Here is a 13,905-nt window from a genome sequence, read left to right on the forward strand (position 1 = left end):
AAGAGGTAGATGTAACGAAGTACTCACTCTTCAGTCAGTAAGGAAAGACTGAAGAGGGAGGACGAAATCTGAAGTCCTTATATACTACAGAGAAGTGTCCATGACTAATCGAAGAGTGGTTAGTCACATGTACCATAGTGTGATGAATACTACAACGACGAAAGAATTGCGACATATCGCACCATAGGATGAGTAAGAGATGAGTAAGGCATAGACCTGTCTAGACCGTTCTGGAGTAGTACGGATTGTCCTAGACAGTACCAGAAGAGTCCGGAAGCATAGCTATAGTACACGAGCAGAGAGTCCCAAATATGGTAACATACTACATAAGTGACTACAGCTAAGCGCTAGGAGACGCATAGCCTCGTGTAGTCCGGACCGGATAAATCCAAGTTCAACACATACCTCCTGTACTGTGCACAATGGCTCGAGCTCTCAGTCAACAATCTCCTCCACGCACTCCAGGGCAAACTCCTCAAGAGCCTTCCTAGCGCCCTGGGGCCATACATGATGGTGTCGTGAGGAGGATGCGCGAGGGACCTTGTACCAGCGCTCGAGAATGCGGGGAAGCTCCTCGCTGCCCATAAGAGCGCTCTGCTCGTACTGGACCTTAGGGTCTGAGATGCATGGGGAGATACATATCTACGGAGTCCATAAAAGCCAAAATTGACTTAACGCGGTCGACAATGCTGGTGCGCGTGCGGGAAATCGAGAATGCGAGGCGCTCGCGCATGACCCGGGTGTTGTGGCGGTATATCGGTGGGATGTGAGTCTCGGGGGCAGCTTCGATCGGATCCCAGTCGGACGCATCGGAAAGCCGGTCGCTGCTGCACTCGGACGGAGCGTAGTCTTCGTCCTCCTCGTCGTCTTTGAAAAGAGCTCCCCATCCGTTGTGGAGCTCATCGGGTTCTGCCTCGGGTCCGCGAGGGTCCATAGGCGCGCACTAGAAGAGTTCCTCTGTCTGCCCATACGAGAGACAGAGCATAACAGACGAATTGAGTATGGGGGATGTATAGCAACTGCTCGCAAGAGTCAGAGAGATGTACCAGTTACGGGAGTATCGACGTCGAGCAGACGGTAGGCTCGGCGCAGTTCAAAGACGTCGCAAGATAAGCAGGCAGGCGCGCGCGACAAGACAGCTCGGACACGTCGGGAGAGAGGCAGGAAAGTCACACAGGTCACCGAGCGGGGAGTCACGGGGGTGGATCCACCAGACGTTCAGGAGCGCGGAAAGTCCCGGTTTTTTCATTTCCGCTCAAAGCTCCGAACGTCTGGTCACGAGACTAGGAGAGCGGGCGCAGGTGAGGAGGGGAGGAAAGGCCGACGGCGCTTGTTGCTATGGGCGCATCAGCGCGCACTCTAGTGTTGATGATCAAATTGCCTAGAATAGCATGAGGGCGCATATTGAGCGTCTAGGTTAGGGTTTGCGCGAAGAGGACCCGCCATTCGTGCTCCCTCCCCTCCCTCGCTGGTCCCCCGAGCCGGGAGCACTCAGGCGGGCACTCTAAAGCCTCGTTCGCGCGATAAATACAGACGGCCTCCCCTCTCGGGGTGAAGATGTGGGTGGCTCCCAACCCGAACCCAAACCCTAACCGAAACTCTAACCGAATCACCTATGTCAGGGGAGAGGGAGGTCTGAGACGGGCAAGGGAGGTCTGCAGACCTGCAAGGGCAATTAACCCTGGGGTCTGCAGACCTCGTTTTAGTCTTACCCTGAGTCTAGCTTGCTGATACATCTCACTTCTCAACTCTAGTGGCCCCGAATCACAGCGTCTCCAAGGTGTCACAAAGGGCCAATACATATCAAGACATCGGTAGATCTCTCTGCATTCGCCGACTATCGCGAAGCGTGGCAGTATCTTGGGTGCCAAGGTTCCGACCTAGAGTGCGCACGCTGCAAGAGGACAAAGTGCTCTAGTCGAAGACCTCAACTGAAGGAGACTAGGTGAGTACTTATGCGAGCACGCCCTCACTTGGCCCATATCGACATTTACATTCTGAGGTGTTGCTGCTTAGATGTAGCCAACTCGAGTGCGGTATTAAGATCGCTGAAGATCCACGAGTACATTGACCATTCGGACCCTCACGACGCGGACCGCCGCCTGCCGCCACTTATGACCATTTCTGCGCTACCACCGCATCACTGTACGGCGTCCAATAGCTAGACGTTCCCGGTATCAAACTAGGGTGTCCATTTCTAGTCGACCCTGGTCCCTGACTCGCATATTACTGCCTGCCCACCAGGTTTGTAGTTGCGGCGATTGGCATGTCCTGTCCTTCGGTCTTCTGCTGCAATAGCATCCCCTGTAATTCCCTCTAGGACTCTCTAACTCCAGGTCAAAGTTCACGACACGACACACTACAAACCGCTTTTCACTGCCGGCGGAGCAGGTAGAAATGAGGTCTCCGCATCCAAACCAAGATCCGATACATTCACAGGCATGTCATCCGGATGTCCACCTTCAATCGCAGCTATTGAGAAGCACCGTACACAATCTCAGAGAGGGGCAGACCACAGAAAGGAGCTGCCTACGATCAGACCACATATGGGCTCAGGCTCACCGGCACCGGTCACCCTCCATGCCCAGCTAGTCTGCAGAATGATCGACCACGCAGTATCCCTATACGTACGCTCTGCTCTCCCGTTTCAGAACAGCTTCACACCAGCAACAGAGAGCATTGGCGGCACTTTGCTTGATATCGCAATCCCAGTGGCCTGGGATAAGATCGACATCATGACGCGGGCGTACATCTCCAGGAGATGTCGTTTGCGGAGCACTTCCGCAAGATTCGACAATATTTATCGAATTCGGCAATGAAACGCCTTTCGACACCTCAACTGTCTAAACATGTGGGACGGAATAGGCGCGCATCTTTACGCGAAGGTCGTACCGAGTCAGATATGTAGCGCCCGCGAATAAGCATCACGTTTCTTTCTATCCAACGCTCTTGACCACACATGAAGCTTTGAAGCTTGGCCATTTTCAGTTGGCTTACACGATCACAGCACCCATCCCGAACAAGCACCCTCCGAGCAGCACCGTCGCCCAGATACCCAGCATCCGCGGAAGTCCCGTCCAAAAGTACGCCAAAATGCCCAGGAGAGCGAGTATGAACCCCAGCTGCGTCATCACCGCGATCGCAGTGTGGCACCGTATCAGCACAGTCACCATGGACCGCAGTCTCACCACCGGGTCGTCAGGGGTGGCTAGTGCCTCCATCTCATTCTTCACCCGTTTCTTGCGTGGGACCATGCCGCAGAGGAGATACTGCCGGAAGGGGACCTTATGTACTGAGACCAGGGAGCGGAGGTCGATGTATGCGTTCCATTCGGTGGCAGGGAGAGGGGCCAGGGTTGGGGCGGTGGAAAGGGACTGAGCATGCATTTGGTGGGTCTTCTGTTGCCCATCAGAGGCGGTGCACGGACGCTCGGTGGATTGTTCCTGTTTCTCGGCATCCGAGAGGCGATAGCGGATGAGGACAAAGGATGCAATGTAGGCGAGGATCGCTGTGTGAAGGGAAGGTTCGTCAGACGCTTTGATTCCAGAGACTACCACGCTTTTGACATAGTGGTTTGTGCGTTAGAGAGCCGATCAAGATGCAAGTTGAATCCGCCATTCAAGACGCGAGACACTAGGACACTGAGAGCCTGAGAGACACCTTGGTCTCCCCTGGTTGGACCCTGCTAGGCAACACACTCGGTGGGGTCGGAGTCCCACAGCGTCAGACCACCTGATTCGGGTCACATATGGTTTGGCTTGTACACGAACTGGGTATGATGCTTCGAAAGGGCCATTCGACATGCAAGATGCTGTAACGATAGTCCCTCACCGAAGAATGAAACCCCATTCAGGCCGATCACAAAGCCGACGAAGATGCAAGCTCGATCCTTCACCAACAACGTTGGAGGCATATCGAGATCTTCTATGTGCCCTGCTGGGCGACGCTCTCGGTGGATTCCCGTTGTGAAAATACCTCATTGAGCTTGCATACTGTTCGGCTCCCGACCCAACTGAACGTCTCGCAAGGCGCTGGTACTTACACGCGCATACATGGAGGATGATCGCCCCTCCCAAGCTCGCTGAGACGAGCAAGTCTATTGAGGACCAAGCATTGAAGTCCGGCGGGCGTGAGGGAAAGGAGTATACCATGCTGTCTATGGAGACAAAAAACGCCGTCTATGATCCGTGACATGCGGTATGTGCCATGCATAAACATACTGTAGTACGCGTCCAGGAGAAGAGGTCGTACTTACGATAACTGCCATAGCCTGAAGACGGTCAAGCCAGACTTGGACAACGGAGAGCAACGCTTGCTTTGTGGCGTCTTCCGGGGTCGCAGCGGGTGCTATCACCGACAGGTCAGTACGCGTGGATATGAGACAGGATTGTGGACAGCAGCGACTAACCAGCAGGAGCGGCAGCATTGAGCGACCTGAACATCGTGGGAGGAGCTAGATAAAAGTTGGGGCTCACAAGTAGCACAGGAATCCATTTATATCACGACTTCCAGGTTGGGCATCTGGCACTTCACAGAGGCAGCCCGATGATTCAGTTTCCATTCGAAGGCGGCGGCGTTTCGTCACCTGTCAAAGCATGTCACCGGCTTCTGACTGTCCGCCAGCTTCGTTGTACTTGTGTACACCTTTTGACCTGTAAAACATTGGGTCCATACCAGCTACATACGACAGGCATGTTGGACATTGACTCACCATCTGGTTGAGAGTTTGCCATCCAGCGCATTCATCGGTTGCGTGTCCCAAAGACCAAAGTCGTAGAGCGTCCATTGACGGTCGTGGGAACCCGAACCCGCCATCACATCCACGAATGGCAATACAAACGCCCAATGTCGCTTTCGACGCGAATTTCACGCATCCATGTGCTGATATTATGGCGATCTTCAACTTGAGACATCACCACACGCAGTCTGTTGTCCTCCGTCCACGTCTATGCCAAATTCAGACAGTATATGCTTCTCAACCGAACGACAGCCAGAAAATCACTAGGAATGGAGACGGGCTGTGGCACTTTTGGTAGTACCTGTACCCGGACGGGTGTATGCCCGTGTTACTCAGGTACGGGTATGTATCTATCGAAGATAATGTAGAGCTGAAAGCAATCATCACGACTAGTGTACCACGCCCGCCCTTTGCATGCCTTATCCATCACATCATGCCCCCCGCCGTCAACAGTGCCCGCTCCCTACACACGATCTCCCTCGACATCGACACCTGAGTCCCCACTGCTGAATCCGCAGAATATCCAAATGCCACGCACCACATAGCCGTGTCTGACTCTCTGAGGAGATGAATCTCAAGTCTGACCTGCAGTGCATCGCTGAGCTCATCTGGGCGTGCGGACGGAGGTCACCTTGAGGAAGGGACATGTTGTCGCGTTTGTGCTGTGGACCCTACCCGAGATCGGTACCTACTCAGTAACCAGTTCAACCTGTACGCAACATTGGGTACATGGATATCCGCCCACGCGTACGGGTTTCACTCCCAGACGGGTGTATACCCGTACCCGTGGCGGGTAGTAGATTCTACAACAGAACATGCGTGTTTGCCCGCCTATTAGGCGTGAAAAACATGCATGTTCTGTGCCTGCCTATTCAGATTCTGCCCATCCCTGCCCGTCCCTGCTTGCTGTTCGCATTTTTTCCCTGTTTACTACTTGTAGAACAATTACCTCCAGCTAGCCATCCTGTTTGCGAGCCAAAACGAAACGAGTAACAACAAAGGTTATCGTGACGAAAAAAAGGGAACGTTACGCATTCGAACGTAGCGCTGTGTTCAGACGCTGGAACGTGGTACTACTGACCACTCCGCCATACAGCCATGTGATGACAGATCGCCCATCCATCAACATGACGATCCAGGTATGGCGGTCGGCGCAGGTATGCATCACCGTAATCACCGCGTTTAAGGACTTTCTGGTTCAAGCGTGTGTACGTTAGGGAGTATCAGCGAGTAGCAGCTAGTTGTAGGACAATAAGCAGATAAGGCGCTGTAATATGTGTGTGAACGGAAATACATACAAATGACTTTAAATGGATAGCAACTGTATGCGTAGTGCACGTGGCAAACGCGTCGCGTCGTCGCGCCTTAAAGAGTATGTCAATAGCCTTACATGGTCATTGTACTAACAACTATCCGAGCTTGAACTTTGAGGCCTAGTGGCAGCCTAAAAGTATCTGTGAATAGATCAAAGCATCCAATCCATACCTGACAGTACACTAGCAATTCGGCCACTCCAAGGTGTCGCGAGTTCCAAACACTTCCAAGTCGTTAGTCTACTCACATATGGTTTGAATTCAATCCAGTAGCATCGTCGCTCTCTTGCAGCATTCTCGAATGGCTCGATTGATACAAGCTGCTATTGACGGTCAGCTTGCACCTTTGGTTTGGGGGAGCCTTTCGGATATCTAGTACTTACGGATGGGAAATTTTTTGTCGCCGTACGCACAGATTACTTCTTCCTCCCTCCCCTCGTAATAGGCTATGGCAACAACTAGTGGTAGCCGCCACCGCTTCTGCACTTGTCCGCCATGCAAACAGCTCGACCCCATGGGGCAATGGATCTCAACTACTACAGCTTTGAACCACGAGAGGGTGGCGCGGATGATGGGGTCTCACACATATCAGCGCGGACGGAGTCGAGCAACCGTGACAGTATCTCACGGCTGCGGTGCAATGCCACGAGGCGGTCGGGGTGCTACAACATTACGAGGTGGCCGCGGTGCCCCCCCCGCGCGATCAGGGACTGTTTCTGGCACACAGGCCAGCATACCCATGAAGCGCGCACGGACCCCGTCACCCCTCAACACACCTCTCAGGCATGAAGCCCTGGATCCATCGCCTTTCGATGAACTTGGGGAAGTTGATATTGTCGACTACCCGAGTGGTGATGCGGTCGGCCGGGTTCATGATGAGGACTGGCGAGACTTTGCAACGGTTAGTATATATATGCGTCTTTAAGATCTTTTCTTGGATGTTATTCCTATAGAACATCAATCCGCCCAGCGCGGACAGTGGTTTCCACAGAGAAGACGCGCATTTTCGCGACGTCAGCGGTAGCCCAACGGCACAGACATTCGATGAGCGCCCCCAGTACCACGGCTCCAATACTCAGCCTGCACGCTCACTTGGTCTCTATGACGACCCAGACGACCTGGATGCTCTACAGCTCCTTGCGGAAGATTTTTGTCCACAACAGGTCAATGTCGAGCCAGAGGAAGAGGACGACGGGTCCATCTCCATCAGCGCTGATAGAGATGCGTCAAACCTCTCACCGGCGACCAACCCTGCCGGCGACACCGCTCAAGTCGCGACGCCAGCGATGTCTACTGGGAACAACCTTGGGCCTTGTCCCGGTCTCTCTGAGCCTCTGCACCCGATGTTTGCACGAGCTTGTGATCTCCCTGATTTTCCGCCTCCTCGGCCTGCTTCCGACGTCTACGCTTCAGCCCACGATCTGTGGTACATCCGCTCCGTCCTCCTGCTCGTCGTCTTCCTACACACTCACCATCACGTCACATTCCATGCTTGCAATCTCACCCTCTCCACACTTCGCGTCATATTCCTGGCTCTTAAGCTCATCAATGCTGCCGATCCCATGCCCACGGCGCTTACGACCGCCCTCAAGAGGCTTGATCTTACTGACCATTTCCACGTGCTCATTGAATGCCCCCAATGTCGACGCCTTTTCAAGCCGGAACTCGTCAACCGCCACATGAAGTGCCCTGAATGCGAAATCCCCTTGTTCAGCCAAGGTCCCCGGAATGTCTTATTGTGACTCCTCGGACGTCCTCCTCCTACACCCATCCACAAGGCTGTCACGCCTTTTCGACTCCTTTCTTCCGCCCTCGTGCACTTATTGCGCCAGCCGGGCATCGAGAGGGAACTAGACGTGTGGCGCTACAGACCTCCACCACCTCCTGGTGTGTACTCCTCCATCCAGCACGGTCGTCGGTGACAATCTCTCCGGGGGGCCGATGGTCAGCCATTCTTCGGGCCCCAAGGAGGAGACGAGCTCCGGATAGGAGTCATTCTTCACGTAGATTGGTGAGTCCTTTGCCAGCGCAATCGAGATCGCGAATGCTCAGCATGGTCATCGTCACGGTACAATTGTGCTCACGTCGGCCACAGGTTTTCGGCTTCTTCGAGTGCCTTCAGTGCGTCGTACTCATCGGGTGCTATATCGTTCTCAATTCCTAATCTGCCACCGGTGTTACGGTGCGTGCACAGTTGAGGACATCACTCTTGATACACTCTAACAGTGGACATAGGTATCACATAGAGAACCTCATCCTGAGCGCGATGACTGATGGTCCAAAGGAGCCTGACGCCGAGGAGGTACAGCATTGGCTCAAGTTGGTCGTAGATGACCTTCTCGTGCTGTTCTACCTAGGGATATTCGCGCCGACAGAGTCGCGCAAGGATGGTACATCAAGTCGTGAATTTGTTTTGAGATGCTCCCCACTCAATGCATTTTACAGGCCGACGTATGAGGGTGGCCCTGGTCTGCACGTGTGCTGATCATCCCGCCATGTGCAAGGCAGCCGGCTTCGCGGACAAAAGCCACCTTAAAGCGCCTTGCACTCAGGGAACAATTGACACCAAGAATATGTATTCAGATAAATGTCTGAAGGGCGGTAAGAGTGTTTTGAACATTACGGTGTCGTTCTCGTGCCTGGCGGACAAGCTGCCTTCCGAGCGCTTTCAACTTCCACCTGCATCTTATTATCCATGCTCTTGGTTCTTCCCCAGTCTGCTTCAACTATCTTTATCACCGAAAAGAAGTGCATGGACCACAGCTAATTGATGTCTTATTAGGATGTCCGCTGAGAAGCGCAGAAGTTCACGTCGCTCGGGCCCGAGCATGGCAGGCGCTTGAGGACAAGAAGGAACATGATGATTATTTCAAGTCTTATGGGTTGCGGTGGTCCGAGCTAATGCGACTTCCTTACTACGACTGTGTCGCTATGACGGTAATTGATCCGATGCACAACCTGCTTCTCGGTGAGTGAAGTTTTGTCTGTTCATTGAACACATGCTTGCTGACCAAATGGCACGTAGGCGTGGTGAAACATCAGTGGTATACGCACTGGATTAAGGGTGGTGCTTTGCGTGCTGATGCGAAGGCGGGCACAAAGCAAGAACTGTCTGTGCTGCACAGATTCCTCGACACGGTAAGCGGATTCGTGATTTTCAATGTTGCCTTCAGTGAATGTTTGCTTTTCCAGTTTGAGGCTCCTGAGTGGGTTGGCCGCCTTCCTCTGCGCGTCGGGGAGCCTGCAGGCGGTTCCCTCATGGCAGACGAATACAAGTTGATGATCATTTGCCCAGGTATGATCATCGTAAGTTGCGCTTATCTTGTGGACACCCTGGGTCTCATCGGACTCTCTCGAACGCAGTGGAGTTCTCGCTTGCTGTTGTGGCATTTTTCATATTGCTGATCATTCTGATGTGTAGCTTCCGTTGATATGGATCAAGTATCTCCCAGAGGCTCTCAAGGACCATGAAGGCGCGTACAAGAAATACGAAGCAGCGCTGCGCAAGCACAACGACACCGCCCAGAAGCATGAATCCGAAATCCAAGCCCTTCGCACTCAGGCCGCATCCCCTGATGTCGATGCAAGACAGCACACCAAACTGGACAAAAGGATCAAAGAGCTGGTGGCAAAGGCCCTGAAGGCACCGCTCAAACCCACCCCGCGCATGCAGGAGGCTGAGGTGCCACTCATGTTGTCTCTTGGCGGGGGGCTGAAGCTTCTTTTGGGTAGCTCGACGTCTGCAGAGCAACGTCTCCGTGGCGCAGGACTGCTCTTCTCATATCTGCAAGAATTCAAGCGTGTACGTATTGATTTTACCTTCCTCAGGGCCTTTACAACACGTTGACACGTCCCCTCCTTCGGCATTTTTCGTCGCGCATTCAAATGGGCATCATAAACTCCCATGCGACTTGACCGCTTCTTGCCTTGCCAGATTTATGGGCTCGATGCCATGGTGCCGAACCATCATTTTGCGACACACATCCCCTCGCAGCTCGAAGAGTTTGGGACTGTCTATGAAATCTGGGCCTTCCTTGCGGAACACCTCAACAAGACGCTGAAGAGCACTAACCAGAATAACCGGCACAGAGGCCAACAAGAGGTCACGATGATGCGCGAGTTTGATCGACACATGCAAGTCCGGGCTATTGTACTATTTGCTTATTCTGTATCTCGGACGTCCTACTGATGTGAAGTCTTTGTTGCCCAGGTCGAACATGCATCCACGCTCCCACCAGACGGTACAAATGAAGTTGACGTGTCGCGCTCAATAGCGCAACGTTTTCTTCATGAGTCGCGCGAGGCTCGCGGGACTGTGGAAGCGATAGGAGCCACCCATGGTCGTGATCCGGCTGTACAGGATGACAGCACGTTCTTTTTTGTTACCCACTACTTGAGACTCATAAATACTCCTTGCAGCTTTTTTGGCGACACCGATCGGCCTTGGGGTGCGCTCTGCACGATCCGTGCAAACCGACGTCGCACTGTGCGACGAGGTCCTCAGGTGGTATGCGCAAAATGAACCCCGCGCGCCAAGCCAAAGAATGTTTCACGCATATGATCCTCATGCGCCCAGTGGCGCGACATTTCTTGATCCCACAGCCCACACCCTGAGCTACATTGTTCTGGATGGCCGGCGCATCACTCCGAAGACATCCTCAGGCATTGTCAAGGTCTCGCTTCAAGACACCCTTACATCGCAGGCGACGTAGTGCGGCTGCTACTTCATCATCAACCGGGCTATTCATTGCCCACGATTTTTGCAGAGGTTAAGTGGCTTATTCCCGAAGACATCAACCAAGTGGCGAACAATCCGTGGTGTGAATAGTAAGCCATCTTCTCTATTTGGGGCATAACAGAGCACTGATTTTTTTTCTGAAATACAATGAGCCCGGAGCTCAATGTCAGGTGTTGGAAGTATCTCGAGCATATGCCATCTGGCAGTTCTTCAGGACTTCCTCCATTGATTCCTGTGACTGCAATCTGATGCCAGCTGGCCCGCGGTGTTTACGACCTCAAGTTACCGCGTCTTTGGCATACTACGACGCTTGGAGGTGTACGTCATATCATCTTCTTGGTTGTCCTCAGGACTTGATGCGCTGACTTCCCTCAGGACGCTATCTCGATAGAGTCGCTAGCAGATCTTCGGGCTGGTGAGGGCGGGCTATCGTAAATCAGGGTACGTTCTACTGCACCAGCATATCCCGATCTTGCGTACATGTTCTAATGATAACTATGCTCCTACAAGACAGTGAACGTGTCGCCAGCGATGATCATGCAAGAGTTGCACTTCCAGATACCGACGGTCTGGGGCTTCAGCGAACCGTAGATGTAATCGTGAATCATTCCTTTCTGGTTTTCACTAGCTCGTTATGATAGAGCTTCATCAACAATTATTGAGATGTTACATGCACGCGATTTGCAGCCCACAAGAAGTTCAAGTTAATCCTCTACCGTTCCTGTCACCAAGGGGTCACCGGTACCATCATCCGTCGGTGTCACGTTCTCTCCGAATCCAACAGGATCGGGATGCTTCAACCAGTCACCTAGATACCTGCTGTCAGTCAGTTTCACCCTCTCATATCATTCCATATTAACGCCAAAGTTGTATGGCGCATAACCGGGAATCTTGTCACTAGATCGGCCCATGTCGCGCACACGTTCGACCATCATCCGGAGCGACTTCTGACACAAGGTGCTGTTATGGATCTCCGACAATTCCCTGTATATCGTGGACAACTACAACGCAATTGTGAGTTCAGATTCTCCACAAATCAACTGTGCGGCAAACCTCTTCTGATCGCCAATTTGGTCTAATCACTTCAAAAAAGCTCATTTTGGCCAGCTAGGCGTCTGACTTCCCCGTTACTCCAGCCTTTTCGGCCATCCAACGTCGCCATTCTGTAACTGCGTCGTCGGTCTCGTCGTCCTCAGGTCCGCTTGCCTCATCAGACATCAAGTCGGCCGAAACCAGGTGTCCTGGGTCGACACCGTGTATTTCCAGGTACCTCGATGCCATGCTAAATAGGTTGTCGCTTTTCTAGATGTATCCAAGTAGTTCATACGACAGATTGTTGACATAGCAACGGTACGTACCTTATTGCGACGATTTTGCCACCTTGACGCTCGCTCATTTTTTTTGCGCTGGATGGCTTTCTCTTGATCGACTTCGCTGCTATACACTGCTCGGAAACCCCGGAAGCTTGTCTTGGCGCATTCGCGCAGAAGAGCATACGTCAATTTGACGTTAGGGGCATTCATCCATGTTGCATAGACGGCGGAGTGGCTCTGGTGAGTGCCGGAACCAGTTGTCCCGCGTCAACGTTGCAAGCAGGTCCGTGATCCACGATACTAGGTCAGTCTTCTCGCCTAACTAGTGTGCAATAAATATACTAATTACACACCTTCAACTGTTGCATAGAAACCTTGGCAACTCGGACGAGTAGATCGGGGTTGACCGACTCATCTACTCGTGCCTCGAAATTCACCGCCATCCCTGGCATGGTTTCGCCCCACTTGGGCCATTTGTCTTCTTTGCTGACACCCGTAACCAGCTGAAATTGTTTTCCCACAACGTTCTGGAAGGTAATGCATTCGTAAGTACACGTCCGTCGCCATATTTCTTGAGTCCCTTTGACAAAACGGCCGTGCAGCGCGAACACATTGTACTGCACCTCACTGAGCAGTGTTGCACCACCACAGGCAAGTGTTGCTACAATATCAAACCTGGCACGATGTTCACTGACTGCGTCACCAGCCCGCTTTCAGCCATCATCATATGATCTAGGTACGCAGAACTGTTCTGCGAGAGGCGGGTCAACTCACTAAAATAACACGTCGTGCCTGCCGCTGCACGAGATCCAGGTTTTCATGTGTGGTTTTCAACAGAGCAAGAGGATCCAAGTCGTCCTTGACAGCAAATGGGTCGGGCACATACGGTGTGTCATCCAGATCGTTGTTCTCTGCGCCGACATTCCGGCCAGGGTGACGATGTGTTAGGCCATCGTGCGCCGTATAGAGCGGGTTTCGGTGACCGCGTGCGAGGGCTGGGGTGATAAACTCGGGGCTGTGAAGACAAAGATTAGATCCGACTAGAGTCGAAGCAAGACTATCTTCAGTCAGTAAGGAAAGACTATATTGCAGTAACCAACTGTACCTAGAGTCGAAGCAAGACTACTAAGGTTAAGTAAGTAACTACAAGTGAGAGGTAGATATAATGAAGTACTCACTCTTCAGTCAGTAAGGAAAGACTGAAGAGGGAGAACGCAATCTGAAGTCCTTATATACTACAGAGAAGTGTCCATGACTAATCGAAGAGTGGTTAGTCACATGTACCATAGTGCGATGAATAATACAATGACAAAAGAATTGCGACATATCACACCATAGGATGAGTAAGAGATGAGTAAGGCATAGACCTGTCTAGACCGTTCTGGAGTAGTACGGATTGTCCTAGACAGTACCAGAAGAGTCCGGAAGCATAGCTATAGTACACGAGCAGAGAGTCCCAAATATGGTAACATACTACATAAGCGACTACAGCTAAGTGCTAGGAGACGCATAGCCTCGTGTAGTCCGGACCGGATAAGTCCAAGTTCAACATGGGGGCATGGAGTTAACTAGTGCGGCTGTTTCTAGTTCATTATCGTCATCAAAGAGCTGAGGATCGATTGCAGGGCTGCTGGATACAGATTCGGACAGCCCACTGTCGGATAGACGGTGATGGCGTCCATCGGAACCGCGCTTTAGGTGAGTATATGCGCCCTCATAATATCTGAAAAAACAATGCACACTAATAGAGACGTATCTTGCATCATCAGGTTGTTGCGCGCTCGCCTCTCGGTGGTATGCAGG

At 52.4% G+C, this 13,905-nt stretch overlaps 3 protein-coding genes across 3 annotated transcripts; 1 reads left to right on the forward strand and 2 right to left on the reverse strand.

Moving 5' to 3' along the window:
• Positions 1-435: 435 nt before the first annotated feature.
• DICSQDRAFT_174522 (uncharacterized protein) lies at positions 436-934 on the reverse strand (the record flags this gene model as incomplete). Its single annotated transcript, XM_007370370.1, has 2 exons — positions 436-594; positions 647-934. 2 exons carry the CDS (start codon positions 932-934, stop codon positions 436-438), a joined length of 447 nt encoding a protein of 148 aa, XP_007370432.1.
• A 2,059-nt stretch (positions 935-2,993) lies between these two features.
• DICSQDRAFT_129858 (uncharacterized protein) lies at positions 2,994-4,442 on the reverse strand (the record flags this gene model as incomplete). Its single annotated transcript, XM_007370371.1, has 4 exons — positions 2,994-3,508; positions 4,043-4,178; positions 4,256-4,347; positions 4,409-4,442. 4 exons carry the CDS (start codon positions 4,440-4,442, stop codon positions 2,994-2,996), a joined length of 777 nt encoding a protein of 258 aa, XP_007370433.1.
• A 2,348-nt stretch (positions 4,443-6,790) lies between these two features.
• On the forward strand, positions 6,791-10,763 carry DICSQDRAFT_174524 (uncharacterized protein; the record flags this gene model as incomplete). The annotated part of the gene is made up of 13 exons (XM_007370372.1): positions 6,791-6,952; positions 7,005-7,735; positions 8,147-8,233; positions 8,287-8,441; positions 8,497-8,519; positions 8,887-9,019; positions 9,077-9,189; positions 9,244-9,357; positions 9,473-9,853; positions 9,986-10,201; positions 10,262-10,292; positions 10,471-10,558; positions 10,628-10,763. The coding sequence occupies 13 exons, from the start codon at positions 6,791-6,793 to the stop codon at positions 10,761-10,763; spliced, it is 2,370 nt and encodes a 789-aa protein (XP_007370434.1).
• Between the last annotated feature and the right edge of the window lie 3,142 nt (positions 10,764-13,905).

Source organism: Dichomitus squalens (genome assembly GCF_000275845.1).
Source record: "Dichomitus squalens LYAD-421 SS1 unplaced genomic scaffold DICSQscaffold_66, whole genome shotgun sequence".
Classification (NCBI taxonomy): domain Eukaryota; kingdom Fungi; phylum Basidiomycota; class Agaricomycetes; order Polyporales; family Polyporaceae; genus Dichomitus; species Dichomitus squalens.